Source organism: Callospermophilus lateralis, chromosome 16 (genome assembly GCF_048772815.1).
Source record: "Callospermophilus lateralis isolate mCalLat2 chromosome 16, mCalLat2.hap1, whole genome shotgun sequence".
Lineage (NCBI taxonomy): Eukaryota > Metazoa > Chordata > Mammalia > Rodentia > Sciuridae > Callospermophilus > Callospermophilus lateralis.
The window spans coordinates 76,155,076-76,172,368 of NC_135320.1; the positions used below are offsets into that span (position 1 = coordinate 76,155,076).

At 39.8% G+C, this 17,293-nt stretch overlaps 1 protein-coding gene across 2 annotated transcripts in view; it reads right to left on the reverse strand.

Annotated features, from left to right (window-relative positions):
• Tmem65 (transmembrane protein 65) overlaps window positions 1-15,699 on the reverse strand; it is a 53,600-nt gene extending 37,901 nt beyond the window's left edge. The window contains exons 1-2 of one of the 2 annotated variants that reach the window (XM_076835603.2): window positions 15,317-15,699; window positions 112-192 (exon numbers count right to left, since the gene is read on the reverse strand). In XM_076835603.2, the coding sequence (XP_076691718.2) occupies window positions 112-192; window positions 15,317-15,608 (373 nt within the window). In that variant the 5' untranslated portion in view covers window positions 15,609-15,699. The remainder of the gene's footprint in view (window positions 1-111; window positions 193-15,316) is intronic. The other variant, XM_076835604.2, reaches the window with a different exon arrangement.
• Window positions 15,700-17,293: the final 1,594 nt, after the last annotated feature.

Below are 17,293 nucleotides of genomic sequence, written 5' to 3' on the forward strand. Positions count from 1 at the left end.
TTTAATTAGTTCTATTTCAAACAAGCAAGAAGTTCCATCAAGTAGATGCTTTGCTACTTGCAATGAACATGTGACAAGCAATCAACACCATAAGAATGTACTATACTATACCAAAATTATCAGGGGTCTCTGCTGATGATATCTCCTTTGCACGCTTCACAATGACAATCTCAGGTTTGGGATATCTGCATGCTAAAAATATTTTAAAATTAAAATGTATTTAAGCAATAAAGTAATTACAATGTGTAAATATTTTTAAAAGTACATGAATGTATGTGAAGTTTTTAAGTGTCACATGTTAGTTTGAAGGCAGTCTTTGATTTATTCGGTAGTATAGGGCTGTACAATTACACTGCAAGCTTCAACTGTACAGGCAGTCTTAATAACCAGTGGGGGTAGGAGGGTAGCTCAGTGGTAGAGCACCTGCCTAGCATGCTTGAGGCCCTGGGTTAAATCCCTAGCACTATAAAATAAATATATAAGCAGTGGGGAAAATTCAATGATTCTGTGACCTTCAAGAATTTTTCAAAACACTAAAAATGTCTCTCACAGGTATAAATGCAAAGGGAAATCTTGAAAATAGCAAAATTAATGTTAATTCAGTATACTGTGTTTTAAAACAGAAACACAGACAATTAAAATGTTTTATTTCTTTGTACTTAAGTAAAGCAACTTGAACAGTCTTAGTCCTCTTCTTTTCATACTATCTCTCATCATATAACTTAACAATATAAAGCATCCTTCCTGTACCTTGAATTATCACATTCTTTTCTAAGTCTTGGATTAGAAACACACACACACACACACACACACACACACACACACACACACAATTTATCCTTTGTATTTTCAATGTCTTGAAATATCTCTGAGAGTTCCTTTAATAAAATGAACTTTTTTGCCAGGGTCACTTCCTCTAGAACATCATCTTTTCATCACAACCTCCCACTTTCCTCATTTACATTCATAAATTTGCCTCCCCTGAGCTCCGCTGGCAGCAGACTTCAAGTCTTAAATGGCAGCAGTTCAGTTCCAGTGTTTACATTCTCACATTCAGCTATTTCTTCTGTATTGCATTTATATCTGAGTGAAATCTCACTATAGTGTTATCAATGCTATGGTTTGGATATTGTTTGAGTGTGTCCCCCAACACAGCATGCGTTGAAAGCTAATCCCCATTATGAGGTATTGAGGGAAAAATTAATCAACTATGGTGTTTAGAAGTGGGGCCTTTGGGAGGTAATTAGAATCCAATAAAGTCATGAGGGTGGAGCCTAGCAGCTTTATAAGGAGACTGAATGACTGAATATAGTAGCTTTATACAGAGAGAAAAGAAAAACACCAGAGTAAAGACAGACACACACTCCCAAATATCTTGCCACGTGAGGCTCTGCACTGTCTTGGGACTCTGCCAGCAAGAAGGCCATCACCAGATCTATATGAGTCTCCAGAACTATGAGCTAAGCAAACACTTCTTTTAAATATAAAGTTACACAGTCTTAAGTATTTCATTTTAATAATGCAAAAAATAATAGTCTTAATTTTTTGCATTATTATAATGAAATACTTTCCCTTTTTATTGTTTTTGTTATTAAAATGGGGTCTAAGTATGTTGCCCAGGCTGGATTCAAACTTCTGTGTTTGAATGATCTTCCTGCCTCTACCTCCCATGTAGCTGGGACCATAGGCATGTATCACCATGCCTGGCCTTTATTTTCCATTTGATCCACTTCTTGTAAAACACTGCATGGGTTTATCAATACTTTTCTGTGAGTCAACTGAATAGATACACACCGACAAATAACAACAGGCTGTGAAAGAAGAGATGGATTGGTCATAATCATGATACACAGCTTTTTTTAAAATAGTGATTTGTGGACTCAGGAAATAGAAGCAAAGTTTACAGTTAAGTTTGCACTTTATGCATACTCAAAGTTAATATACTGAGATAAAATAAATTTTAAACTGTGTTGTTGAAAATTGTTATTTAACTAAAACATGGTTATTAAAATTCATGCATAGGGAAACATGCAACACAAGGACTGCCTTCCATAATTACTTAATGAAATGTGCATAATAAATCAACAAAACAGGGCATTAGATTTTAATACACACTATTTTCTACATATACAAATTAATAAAAAATAAAAGAGAATAATGTTCTTTTACTTAGAAGCAAAATGTTTTCCATTTCACTTACTTGAATTTATTATTATTCAACTATCAGCCAAAGATTTACTGATCTATAGTGAAGTAGGATTCAATTATAAAACATCTTGTGCTTAAAAATAAGAGAAACCTTTTCATAGATCAACTCAGGTTTTTTTAACTGCCTCTGTATTCATTGCTAAACAAATATATATATATATATATATATATATTTATTTATTTATATATTTAAAGGGTTTTAAAAAAAAACTTGCACAAAATCATCCCTGATCTCAAAGAGTTACACAGAGTTAGTAGCATGTATAAACAGATATAAGATGAAAAAAGAAAAAAATATAAATTTCCAGAAGAAAGAAATTACATCCTGAAGAAGAGGAGAACAGAAAGGCTTTGTGTTTGGCCTTAACCAATTTAAATTTAAATAAGTGGATGGAGAGAACCCCTCTTTCCCATAAAATGCAATCAAAAATCTGTGAGGTAGAATGGAGTCAAGTAGGTAGGTATCTGTTCAGGAGAGAGGGAAGTCACAGTGGCCTAAGCAGGGTCCAAAGTTCAAGCAGGGTGAGGGTGTTTCGGCATAGGAGGGTCCATCTGGCACAAAGTGTCAAAACCCAATTGGAATGAGAAAGGATTCCATAGTAGAGGGGAGAGGATTGTGGTACAGGGTGTCAGTGTCCAAGTTTCAGTAAGAAGAACATCTGGACAGGAGTACTTTAGCAGTAGTGGAGAGGGGTATTGGTGACACACTAAAGTAGTGATCCAAAAAAGAAATATATTAAATGTAACAGGAGGCAGGTATTTCTCCATTGGAGAATAAATACAAAAATACAAAGTGAAAAAACTAAAATGTACCTTGTGGTATTGAATTAGTATTGGAGAAATTGTTATAAACTCTTATTTTATAATATATAGTATTGTAGAGAAAGAGGGGGGACAGATACATAGAAATGACATAAATTATTGTTATGATTTGGCCACAAGGGATCCCCCAAAAGCTCTTATGAATGCAAGAATATTTAGAGATGAAAGGATTGGATTGTGACAGCTATAACCTAATCAGTCCTTATTGGTGTGAATGGATGGACTGAGTTGTAACTGCAGGCAGGTAGCTGTGGCTAGAGGAGGTGAATCATTGCGGGTATACCCTGGAGGGGTGCATATTCCCTGGGGGTCCTTCCCTGCCCTCTCTGCTTCCCCACTGGCCATGAGCTGAGCAATTTTCTTCCATTGGGCCCTTTCCCCATAATGTGCTGGCTCACCTTGGGCCCTGAGTTATGGAGTCAGTCAACTATGGACTGAAACCTCGGAAACTGAGAGCCCCCAAAAACTTTTCCTCCTTTAAGTTGTTCTTGTTGGATAATTTGGTCACAGCAATGCAAAAGCTGACTAAAACAATTATGTATATAAATACATACAATCCTTGGTTCACAAGCTCTGTTAACTGTGAGGGCCTGGTAGCCATACCCTACCAGTTATGAACACACCTAATACCCAAATCTTGGTTTCTAAATACCATTCTACACTGAAAGAAACCTAGGCTCTCTGTAGAAATAGCTGATTCAGGGTTGAGGCAGAAAAAGTGCAAGACAAACTTGGAATCCCTGTGGCTACTGTGACTTCCCTGCCCCCTACACAGACATCTACCTCAATTCCATCTGTGGCTTTTAGACTGAATTTTTATGGGAAGGAAAAGGGAAGCATCCCCTCTCCACACAGTTATTTAATTCCTGAAATGCTTTTAAGTCCAAACCTGAAAGAGGGGACATGCTCAACAAGTAATGGGTAAGCAGTCATGTCAAAAAGACACAGAGATAACTTGAAGGGGTTTCCACTAGTCAAATACGGAACAGATAGAAGATCAAATAATAAACCACAACCCATTAAATAAAATAAAAATCCATTATTATATATTGATGTAAATTAATACACTGAAAATTGATGAAAAATGGAATATTTCATAGACTCAAAGTATTACTTCACAAAATACTTAAAAATCACAGAAAGGAAAATAATTACTTCACAGTGGATAAATCAAACAGCTTTTAGTCAAATGTTCAAAGATAAAATCACCAGGGAAAATCTGAAATCACAGGTCAACTGACATGACTAAAAAGAACATAACACTGCTGTGATATTCCTGCTAAAGATGTAGTACTGAAATCTGTTCATGAGCCATGAAACAAATTTAAATTGAAGGACATGTCACAATATACTAAAAGGAAAAACTAAGGAACTGTTTCAGCTGGCAAGAAATTAAAGATATGTAACAACTAACTCCAGTTGTAATGAACATCATGGTGCACAATCTGACTCTTAGTTGGTAGAAGTCTTTCCAAGACACAGCTCTCAGTGGCCAATTATCTGGGGGAACTACCTCAGCTGAAGAATGCTTGGTCCAAGCCCCTGCACCCTGTCCAGGGCAATCACAGAGGAGAGGTACAGTAATCTCACCCAGCTCATAACAATAGGAAGGGTCATCCAACTCTAGCACTCCTTGCAGGGTCAGCTGAGTCTTCTGTTGAAACTGTGCGACAACAGTGTTATCTTTACATTGTTGTGACCATAAAACCTGACACAAGAACAACTTAAAAAAGGGGAAGTTCATTTGGCTCATAGTTCCAGAGGTTCAATCCAGGGTCATCCAAGTCCACTGCCCGGGCCCATGGTAAGGCATAGTTGAGCATCACGGTTGAAGGGCCTGGAGGAGGAGAGATGCTCAGCCCATAGTGCAGTAGGAAAGCAGAGAGAAAAAGAAAAAGTGGCCACAGGAAAAACAAACCCTTCCAGGGCACACCTGGAAGAAGTGACCCATCTCCTCCAGCATGCCCCGCCTTCCTGCCTGCCCCACCTGTCTGCAGTTCGACCCAATTAATCCATTCAAACTAGGATGAACTGATGAGGTTACAGCTCCCGTAATTTAATCATTTCATCTATGACCATCCCTGCATTAACACAGAAACTTCTGGGGTACACCTCACATCCAAACCAGAATAACTGAATTTCTACCCCTGCCCAAATTTGTTTCCTTCCTTTCCCTTCCTAAAGTGAGGATTCCAAGAGCATTACCCAATAAGTTTCTTATAAATCAGTCTTTGTCTCAGAGACTGCTTCCCAAAGAACAGAGTCAAAATTTATTTTCTAACAATTCAGAAAAGGAAAAAAAAAAGTTTACTAGGAAGTTTCCTGTGAGGTTGAAATTGTTTCAAAATTTTAAAAATACTAAAAAGTAGGGAAAGCACAAAAGAGAATAACCTGAAAAAAAAAGTACGACCGGGGCATGGTTTACTAAAGAAATAAGACTTCACTGGAGAATATGTTCTAGGTCATAATGGGAAGGAAAAGTGATGTACAAAAAGGAATACAGTCACACATTACTTAAGAGAGTTACATCTTCAAAAAGCATTGTTAGGTGATATTGTTATGCAAAAGACGTGAAGTGTATTTAAACAAAGAGTTATGATGTCACCAGGCAACATAATCTTATATCTAAAGATCACCATTAAGTTCATCAATGCTATGGTATGGATATGGTCTCAGTGACCCCAAAGGTCCACTATAATTAGAGGATTGGTCCCAGGGTGGTGCTATTGTGAGGTGATGGAACTTTTGTAAGCTGAGGTCTTGTGAAAGTCCTTAATTCACTGAGGGTATGCCCCCAAAAGAGATTATGGGACTCCAGTCTCTCTCTTGCTGACTCCCTGTTTGAAGACATAAGCTCTTCCATACAAATGCACCTCCGCCATGATGTGATTACTCACTCTGACATGCAGTCCCACCATCGCTATCTGCACCATGCGGTGATGCAGCCAAGAGGAGGCTGCCGAGCCTGAGCTGTGCTATTTGGACTTTCAGCCTCCAAAACTGTGAACTAAATAAAAATCTTTTTCCCTTCATGAAATTAGCTGCTTCCGGTATTGTGTTGTAGTAACCCAAAGCTGACTAATAGACTCATTAACTAAAACACTGTTATGTGTCAAATGACCGGACATTTGTCACACAGCATTTATTTTTCAAAGATAATTATGTATAGCTATAAAATAAGTAATAACAATTCACCTTTTTCTAATATTTTTAACAAGCTCTTTATGTGCAACAAAAAAAATTTCTAGGATAATATTTCTAAATCATAATCTTCCTCATACACAAAAATTGTACCAGTTCACAAAATATACCACATCTTATATTATTAAAATCATGTTTACATATTTCCTTCCTCAACTCAAGGAAGCCTGAGTTTAAGATACATATTACTGCAATTCTCTCCCATAGCCCCCCCCCAAAAAATAACCTTTTATAACACTGCTACTCAAAAATATGGTCCATGGACCTCTAGCACTGAAATCCTTGGGAACTTATTAGAAATACTGAATCTCAGGTTCCCTTCAAACCTAATGAAACAATTTGCATTTCTATAAGATTCCCAGACTATGTATGCACATTAAACTTTGTGAAACCAAGTTTCCACTGAGATGTGAAGAGTTACAAGGATCAGTATACCACCTTTACTATAAAACAAAGTCAAATTCAAGACATTTTGAACCCATAAGAGAATAGAAGTCAAGAGAAAACAACTCGCCCTCAATCAAAAGAGAGGCAGGTACCTGCAAGGACAGAAGAGATGTTAGCATTGCTTTCCTGGAATAGATGCAACTGTACTGCACCATAAGAAGAATGCAGCTAAACAGTAGAACAGGATAAGTCAAAGGGCCAATGTAGCCACTAGAAAACACTTAATTAGAGGTGTCCGTAACTTCTTGCAGGTTTTTACCCCAAATCTTACCAGATACACAAAGAAAGATTTTTTTTTTTTTTTTTAAAAAGGCCTTAAGAAAATGTCCATCTTAGCGAGACCTAGAGGAAGGAAATGGCAGCTGCACAGAAAGACATGAAATGCTACCTCGTTCCTTTTCTCAATTTCTCTGATGAATCAAAATCTGTAATCTGCAAAAGAAGGGCAAAAATGTTGTCACCCTTAGGGGACAGAAACTGGACCAGCCATCCAGTTTCCAGGGGCTGCTTCAGTGCTAAGAATCTACATCCAAAAAAATCTTTCTGTGGGATACAAAAAGTTTCTTTTTAGTGATAGGTAAAGAAGGTTGAGGAAAAAGTATACAACCCATATAACAGCCCCCCAAATCGGGGCTAAAATCAATACATTTTCTAGTATGAAATGGATCTAGAATAGATTATCTCCCTTCCTTAATTGGAACCACTGATCTTTTCTTCCCTCCTTAGCCACTAATGTCAATAACAATAACAGACAGTTCACAGTTATAGAACATAACTCCTAATAATGTTACATCACTCCTAGTAATATTACTTAAGTAATAACTTAAGTACAGTATAATAATGAACATTATCAATAATTAACATTAACAAAGTCTCTGACTTTGGTTGTCGACTGTTGCTATGTATTAAAATAGTACTGCTTTATCTTCCAACATTGTGACCACGATTTCTATAAAATTAGATAATTAAATAAAAATTACAAACATCAGCATGACCTGGATAGCACTGAAACAGAAGCTTAATTAATTGTGTTATTTTAATGGCTAATGGAAGAACACATATTACCAGATTTAGGAAGAAAATATCCAAAACAGAGCATATTGTATGATATGCACAAAAGAATTTGATACTGGGCATATCAAAAAGGGAATACAAAAGCCTAGACCTAATCACTGCATTAAACCAGCTAAATGGATTAACTGAGTGATAACTACAGGCAGGCAGAGTATGGCTGGAGGAGACAGGTCAAGGGGGGCATGCCCTTGGGTCCTACATTTTGTCCGGGGTAGCAGAGCTCTTCTGCTTCCTTGTTGTCATGTCCTAAGCTCTTTACCCCACCACACCCTTCTGCCCTGATGATCTGCCCCACCTCCAACCCAGAGCAATGGAGTTGGTCATCTACAGCCTGAGACCTCTGAAACTAAACAGACTTTCCCTCCTCTAAAATTGTTCTTGTTCAGGTCTTCTGGTCACAGTGGTGAAAAAGCTGACTAAAACACTAAAATTCCCCTAAAATTTTAATTCATAAATAGCAGCCTCAGCCAACTACTTTTTAGATGCTTAGAACAATAATACAATAATACAATAATACATCCATAATCCAGATATTAGCAAATATACAAGGAATATCTTCACTGTAAGAACTGAAGATCGATAACAATGTGATAGATGCCACAGTTCGCTGGAAAGACAAAGAAGTAATGGTCCTTGAAGTGTCTTTCAAGATTAGACCCTACTAAGAAGTGGAGAGTGAAGAGAAATAATGTTTTTGAAAAAGCAAGAAAGAAAACTAAAGAAAAAGAAAATTAAAAATACTATGAAGAATGACAAATAGCAGAAGGGCATACATTAGAAACAGTAACAGAATGCCAGGAAGCAGACCTCCTTACACAGCAGAAAAGAGAGTTTACCACAACCACAAGGAATGAATGAGAATAGAGAATAGTCTGAAAGCAATGGGGATGATGGGGGCAGGAGGCGCGCGTACACACACACACACACACACACACACACTAAACCCAACACATTTCACTATCACTCTGATAGAATCTAAAAAGCAAGCCAAGTGAAACAGAAGTGTTCAGGAGGCATTTGGTATAATGACTAGTATGTCTACAAACAGAAGTAGCCCCAAAGGAAATTACTGCATTAAAATACAATATATAAGGATTTTGACATCTGGTACAGGCAAGATTGTGCTCATTCTCAAAATCCTTTAATTAAGGCAGAGAAAATGTGCAATATGTTCAAATATATTGCCATCAAAAGCCATCTAAATACATATTTCAGAGTTTCCCTATAAAATCTTGTGTCTATAAGAATTTCTCATTAATCAGATCCTTTGAGGTAATTTTAACATGTAACTACTTGTTTTACTTGATCATTCTCAATAACTTAAAGCAGACATAAACTTAGGAATCAAAGACAAGGTTAGAATCCTATAAAGCTACATATTAATTAATTCAGCTGACATGAGCAAGATGCTAATAAAATCTGCACTCAGGGTTTTAGTCCCCAGTTGTTCCAGTTATTTTATACTCTGACATAACAAAGAAAACCAAACAACAGTGTAGTTATGCAAACAAATCATCATTTTTAGAAAAACTAAAACAATGCCTACTAATAATGGTTCATTATCAGATCATCCTCAACATTCAGGATCATCTATTATCTTTTAGTTCCATGAGATCTCTGGATAACCTTTTTTTTTTTTTAAATATTTATTTTATTTTAGTTGTTGGCAGACACAACATCTTTGTTTTGTATGTGGTGCTGAGGATCGAACCCGGGCCGCACGCATGCCAGGCGAGCGCGCTATCACCTTGAGCCACATCCCCAGCCCTCTGGATAACCTTATAAATTACTGACTTTATATTATTTCAACTTTCTTAGCCACAAATTTGTTTAAAAAAAAAAAAACTTGTCATAACTGCTAGAACAAACAAGAAACAAGTGACTACTGTGGCGGAAAACACGAAATTAATTACATTGGTGAATTAAACTAAAGCAGTGTTTGGCTTATCTGAAAGCCACATTTTCTAAGATTCTAATATTCAGAATTTAGTGAAGAAGTGAAGGAAAATAGTCATCGCAAAATTCATTTATTCACTAGAGAGGAGAGAAGTCCAGTAGAATTATCTGTCTTTATCCAGAGATAAATATATGTACAATAAATCAATGAGCTAGAAGCAAAGACAATATACTGATAATAGCAAACTGATACATAACAAAAGAGGAGACAGGACAGAGCAACTAAAGAAACAGCTTATAATATTTCATATAGAGCAATGACTCTCAACCAGGTTGATTATGTTAAGCCTCTTCCCCAATAGGCCCCATTCCTGTCCCCTCCAAGGGACATTTGGCTTTGTCTGGAGATATTTTTGGTTAGTACTAGATGGAAAGGGTGAAAGGGTGCTACCAGCATTTAGCAAGCAGGATAGGGATGTTACTAAATATTCTGTGTGGGGGATAATCCCCACAACAAAGAATCACAGTCCAAAATATCCATATTGCTGAAGGTAAGAAATCCTGACATAGAAGAAAGATCGCTATACATCTCAATAACCATAAGGAATCACTGCACTAGCACCCAGTACAGGAACAAACGTTCAAATTGAGGGCCATTATCCTAAAAAATTAAAAAAAAAAATCTTAATGATCTGCATTAATAAAATATAATACAAAATTTCCAATAGAAATTATTTTTATTGTACTGATAAAATGGAACAAACTATGATTAACTACATGAAATGCCACATCTCCTAATTTCCCTTCCCTTGAACCTGGACTGGCCTTAGTGACTTTCTTGACTAATAGCATGTAGCAGAAATGACATTTTGGGGACTTCCAAGACTGGGCCATAACAAATCTGTGATAAGCTGAATAATGGATCCCAAAGATGTGCACATACTAATTCCCCAACCTGTGAATGTTACCTTATATAGCAAAGAGACTTTCCAGGTGTGATTAAAGATTTTCAGAGTTCCCTTGATTATCCAGTTGAGCACTAAATGCCATCATAAGATTCCTTGTAAGAGGGAAGCAAAAAGGTCAATGAGAAAGAAGATAAAGCAACAGCTGAAGCAGAGATTCAAATGATATGGCCAGGAACCAAGGAGTGCTAAAAGCTGGAAGACAAAAAGCACAGATTCTTTCTGAATCCTCCAGAAGAACACAACCTTGCTGACACTGATTTTAGTCCTTTAGGCCGTATTTTGGACCCTGGGCAGCCAAAACCATAAGAGAATAGTTTGCATTGTTTTAAGCTACTAAATATGTGATTTGTTATAGCAGCAACAGGAAACTAATACAAAGTCTTAAAGCTTCTACCTAGCCCTCTTAGAACATTTTCTGTTGGAGTCCAGACATATCATCAAAGTGTTACAGCTATTCTGAGATTGTCATGCTGGTGAGACCACATCTGCTTGGGTCCACAGTACCAACTGAGCCCGGCCATATGTGGTAAATCCATCTTGGATCCTCTGACCAGCCCATCCTGGTTCTTCCCCTCTTGGTAGGCCTAGTTGGGGCTATATCTTCTTTATTCCTCTTGTATTGTCTCAATGAAAATACTAAAATATCTTCATTCATATATCTCAATTTGGACTATGGTATATTTTTCTCTTTGAGCAAAAGTCAAGATAATGCCCAATCCATTACACAGGCTAACAGATTAAAAGAATTGCTTCTTTCTCACATAATCCTGGCTGAGAAAAATAACAACACCACTGTTAAAGGGTCAACATTCTTAATGGATCAGAACTCCATGAAAAATTTAAAAGTTATAAAGTTTCCCATCCCATCTTTAAATAAACAATCACAAGAAATGGGAACTACAAGATTAAAGTTCAGAATTCTATGGTTAATGTATATGGATATAGACATAATAAAAAAATTAAGTACAAAATTACAACTTACACAGAGAAACAAAAAAAAAGCTAACTCTATTTTTGGTGGAAAAACTTCTCTATTCACTTCAATACATCTTTTATTTGCTATATGTAAAAATAATCTTTATTAAGGTATTTTAGTGCACATCTAACAAAAATATTCGCTAAGAGACTTCTTTCAAATCGTATCTCATTGTACCACCCCAATCAGCAACTCTTGTCTCTCTTGTCTCTCTAGATAAGCATTAATTACAAATCTCATGTAACTGTGGGAGCCAATGTCCAAGTCAGCCCCTAAGGATTCCCACCCCTTTGGCATTCACACACTGTGCAGTACCTTGCCACAATGTGCCACAGTGAAAGAGAAGCTTTGTTACTTCTAAGACTGTGTTAAAAAAGATAATTCCCAGCTTAGGATCTCTCTCACTTATTCTAGATAAACAGCAGCCATGGCTAGAAAACTCTCAGGTATCCCTGTAGAAAGGCCCACGAGCAAAGAGCTGACACTTTCAGCCAATAGCCATGTAGATTTGCTTCGAAATGGATCCTCCAGCCCTAGTCAAGACTCCATATGATACAGCCCCAGCGGAAGCTGTATTTCAATTTCATGAGAGATTAGGAGCCAGAAATACCCAACCAAGCTGCTCTAGAATTCCTTAACATCAGAAATTGTGAGATGATACATGCTTGTTTTAAGCTGTTGTGTTTAGGGATAATTTGTTATACAGCAATGGATAACTATTAATACAATGTGCACTACCATTTTTCAGAACCAAAATGTTGTATTTTAATTGTTTTTTTTAATTTTTGAACTATTAATTACAAAAATTAGGAAATGTGTTTTAAAAATCTTGGTTAATATTGAAAGGCAGCTCTGAAAATCTTAGTTCGCCAGTCCTACTTGTAGTAACAATGAACCAAGGACGTTCAGCAGAATATGGTCTGTTTCTGGAAGGAAAGAAATTAAGTTGAGCAGGTAAAGTAAGAGGGCAACATACACTTTTTGTTTTAATTGGGAAGAGAATCAGTCTGTAATTTGAAAATCACAATATCCTATTTAACTATAAGACATCCCACAGAGTCTGCCTTATTTACTACAAATTGATTCTAAAACTTTATTTTGTCACCAACTATACCAAATGCTTACTGATAAATACGTAAAAAGATAAGAGTAAATGTACCAAATTTCAGATTTTATTGACCATGTCACAGCATAGATGATTTTTTCTTTTTCCATACCTAAATCAAAACACTTCATTAGATCACACAAGCACCTTTTCCAAGGACATAAAAATTTCCTATGATAAAAAACAGTCCTTTTAACAAATAGTGTATTTCATTAGAAAGTGTACTTAGTACACATACATTTAGTATATTAGTTGGGTATTTAAAAACATTATTCAAAAAGCAAAAACAAAAGAAATATGAGAATTTTTGTCTGCTAGAGAAAAAAAATGTTGATTTCAGCAATAAAATGAATGATATGCATTCCCAACACAGTAAAATCCTTTTAACCTTACATAATTAATGAATAAGGTAATTTACTAAACGATGATTCTACTTATCTCCATAATTACTACATGTCTTGATACTGAAAATAATAAGTGAACACCAAGACTGCACTAAAAACTAAAGCAGCCACATCTCTAAGTGTCACTTAATTCAAAAGGTAATAATTTAGTCAGTAACATAAGGGAAAATAGCCGATTTAACCTTTGAAGTTCTTCAGCTTCTAAACAGTAGAAGAGCATTAGGCCACTACATTGTTTCCTATGAAGTTGCTTGTTTCTCCTGAACCAATTTTTTTCCCATATAACTACACACAGTCTAATTTATGCTAATGGTCTCCACTGACTGAAGTTTGGGGATTCTTTCTAGAATATTTTATACTATGTTAAATCTTAAAATATTATCTTCACTGGAAAATGTAGAATGCCTATGAAAATGTAGAATGCAAGCATGTGCAAAAACAATAATGAGATAAAAATGTAACCAGTCATACTGTGGTATATGCTTTTTAATAACTGTCAAAAGATTATATTCATAGGGCATTTCAATTCAGCAACATATTGACAATGCAGAATTTCCAAGAAATTTCTTAGAAAAGGCAAAATGATGAATGTTTTCTCTGATATATGGATGCTGATTCATAACGGGGCTGCTTGGGGTTGGGGGCATGGGAGGATTAGACAAACTCTAGATAGAGCAAAGGTGAGGGAGGGGAAGGGAGGGGGAATGAGGGTAGGAAGGTCAGTGTAATGAGATGGACATAAATACCCTAAGTACATGTATGAAGTCACAAATGGTGTTGACTCTACTTTGTGTGCAACCATAGATATGAAAAGTTGTGTTCTATGTGTGTACTATGAATTGTAATGCATTCTGCTATCATAATAACAAATTAGAATTTTAAAAATTTAAAAAATAAAATACTTGACCTTTAAAAAAAAAAAAGAAAAGGCAAAATGTGTGTTCAAATAGTCTTTGACTATCATCCGATACTTTACATGGGTCCACAATTCCACAAACTAAGCCCTCCCCCTTCAAAAAAAAAAAAGTGGTTAAAAGGTACAATAAAAAGTTTCTGTAGTAGTAAAGATAAGTCATGCACATCAGCCGAGGATACACTTGGAAGCACCTCTAGCAAATCAAATGCCATGTTCCAATTCAATGTGCTCTAAACTTAAGAATCTATGGAATGTTTATATGCCTATCATATAAAAAAAGTTTTTTAAAGAACTTCTAAAAGCTTTCAAACACATCAGAATGTAATAGAAAATAACAGCAAGCTGCTGTGTACATAAGAGTATTCAAGTGGCCAAAGTATTGTAAGTCTGAACCCATTTTGACCCTTTGGTACTTTCTCAGCTTTTAGCTTGTCTGAACTTTTAGCCTTTTCACCTAGACTCAAATTCTGACCTACCACTGCTGCACTTGTTTTAAAAATATCCTATTTTAACATGTCTGCTTAAAAATAGCTTTGCTTTCACCCTTCCAAAATATTTTAAAGCAGAAATCTGCTTTTTATTGTAGAACTACAGATTTTCTCCCCCTCCTAAATACCTTATTTATGTCATTTGAACTCTGGCGAAACAAAACCCAGAGTTAAACTTGAACCTCCCAGGGATTCTAATTCAACTGCAGTTGCTGATTTGATCCATTCTTTCCATTTCCCAGAAACATGTTTCCTTCGTCTGCTTACATTGATTAATACAACCAGATGCATGTGGAAACAAGCAGCTGAGAGCATCACTGCCTTGGGAAGCTACACCCCTTTTGGGGGTGGGGGGGAGAGCCTATACATCTTCTCTGCTAACCCTTTAGCAAAGTTTCTTCCTGCCTGTCTTTTGCAGCACTTTCTCGGGCAGGCAGGGCATGCCACCTGCATGGGTGCACGTTCGCCAAGAAGGCAGCAAGGGCCTTAGGCAGGAGGGCTGGGGAGGGGTGGCACAGGGCAAATCAAAACAAAATCCCAACGGTGTGGGCTGGCATTCTAGACTGAAGCTCTAGATTCTGAGGCTTGGGAGAAACCAGTCAGACTTGGCCCCAGCTGCCTGGCACCATCCGCGCGCGTCCTACCTGCCTTGGGGACACTCGGGAGGTGGAAAGTGCCCCCCCCCACTCGGCCGTCCCAGGCGCGAGGCCAGGAGGGCCAGGGTGGCAGGCGGGGATGGGCTCCCGGGGGGGCGGGGGGGGCGAGGAGGGAGGGTGCCCGGCCCAGGCCCGTCCCCCAAGCGCCCCCTTACCTTGGGCGATGGCAATGGACTCGAAGCGGTGCAGCTCCTTGAGCAGGCAGCTCCTCTCGGTGGAGTGCAAGCTGTAGATGAAGTCGCGCGCGCCCTGCGCCGTGTTCAGCGCCTCGATGGGCTCCTTCTTGGGGTGGGTGCCCAGCCTCCGGGGGCCTCCGGGGGCCGCGAGCGCCAGCAGCCCCCGCCCGCAGCAGCACCAGGACGGCGGGCGGGGCGCGGTGGCGGCTGCCGGGCCCGGCCTCAAGCTGCGCGCGGTCCGGCTCCTCAGCAGCGGCAGCAACCGGGACATGGCGGGCTGAGGAGCGGGGACCCCCGCGGCAGTCCCGGAGGGCGACTTCTGACAAGGCTGGGTCGAGAGCAGGGAGCTGGCTCAGCCCGACCCCGCCCCGAGGTCCTCCTGACGGGCAGCCCAGGCGCCGGGCACCATGCACTCCGCGGGCCCGCGCGGCGGTCGCCTCCTTTTCCGTCCCCCCGTTCCTTCCAAAAGACACGCGACGGTTCCGGCCTCTCCGAAGAGAAAAACTTTCTCCGAGGCGGCCGGGCCCGGAGAGCTCCCGGAGAGGGCGGGCGGGTGGTGCGGGCGGGCGCCTCCCGGCTGAGGAGGAGCGGCGCGGGCGGGCTCGGCTAGTGTGTGTCTGTCAGTCTGCTCTTCCAGAGGGATGAGTCAGCCACGCGCCGCCCTCCTCGGGCACCGCCCTCCTCTCCCGCCGGCTTTACCACCCTCTTGCCTTCCCTTGTCCCGACTCTGTGCGGCTCCTGCGCCCTCAAAGCAGCCGCGCTCTCAGGCCGCAGCCGCCGCCGCTACCCCTAGTGGTGGTACAGGGGGTAACAGGGCGGGACGAAGCGAAAGGGGCAGGACGTGGGCGGGGCCGCGCAGGCGCAGCGCAGGCTCGCAAGCCATGCTGGGGGGGGCCTCGGGGAATGCGCACACGCGTCCCTACCTTCTCGGTGCGTGGAGGTGGAAGAAGGCGGGCTTGCACTGTGTGCTGGCAGCCGCCACGTTGAAACCCACCGCATGGAAAAAGAGTTCGGGGCCCCTGGCCAGCCGGTTGTGCAACTGCCGCCTGGGCCACCCCACCACCATCCTAAATGTGGAAGCCTTTTGAGCGGTGCCCCAGCGTGCGGCCTCACTCTCCTGGCACTGGCCACTCGGAGCCTGGTGAGGTCACATCGCCCAGCTTAGGCCTTTGGGAAATGAAACGTCCGAGCCGCGCCCTTCTTCGGGTCAGCGCCCACCGCGGCCAGACAGCAGGGCGCTGAGGCAACTGCCGAGTGCTCCCTAGAGAAGGCAAGGCCGGTTCTACCCGTTCCCCAGGAGGGCTTGAGCCCGGAGACCTTGAGGCGAAGAACGCTCTTCCCTGGTCTGACGACAGCGGGCTGCTTGAGGATTGCCAATGCTGGAGCCTGAGGCAAGAATGTCACAGACCTGTTTTGGGTGGTTGATTGTGATTTTTCCCTCTCTCCATGCCAGGACTGAAAGAATTCTGTGATTCTCTATGATTTCCATGAGTCCTAGGCAACTTCAAGGCCTGTTTCAAAGGGTCTGCTGCTCCGTGGAGCTTTGCCTTATCTCTTACAGGGAAAGAGAAGATCGCTTCTAATGATACTTAGGCACCCTGTCTTAGAGCATAAATCCACTTAGACAATAAATCTGCTCAAGTGTAATGTAGATCTAAATCCCATCCTTATCCACTATGCTCCCAGCCCATATGTGTAGTAGATGTGCTATAAACATGTAGGTGCAATACAGCCAGCCTCTATCTGGGGTTCTGAATCTGTAGATTCAACCAACCTCAGAAAAAAATATTTGGAAAGAGATGCATCAGAAAGCACTGAGCATGTATATAGACTTTTATTCTTGTCATTTCCTTAACAATACAGCATAACAACTATTTACACATATTTGGTATTATGTGTAATCTAGAGATGATCTGAAGTATGTAGGCTAGTTCAGTCACTGTATTTTAACAAATG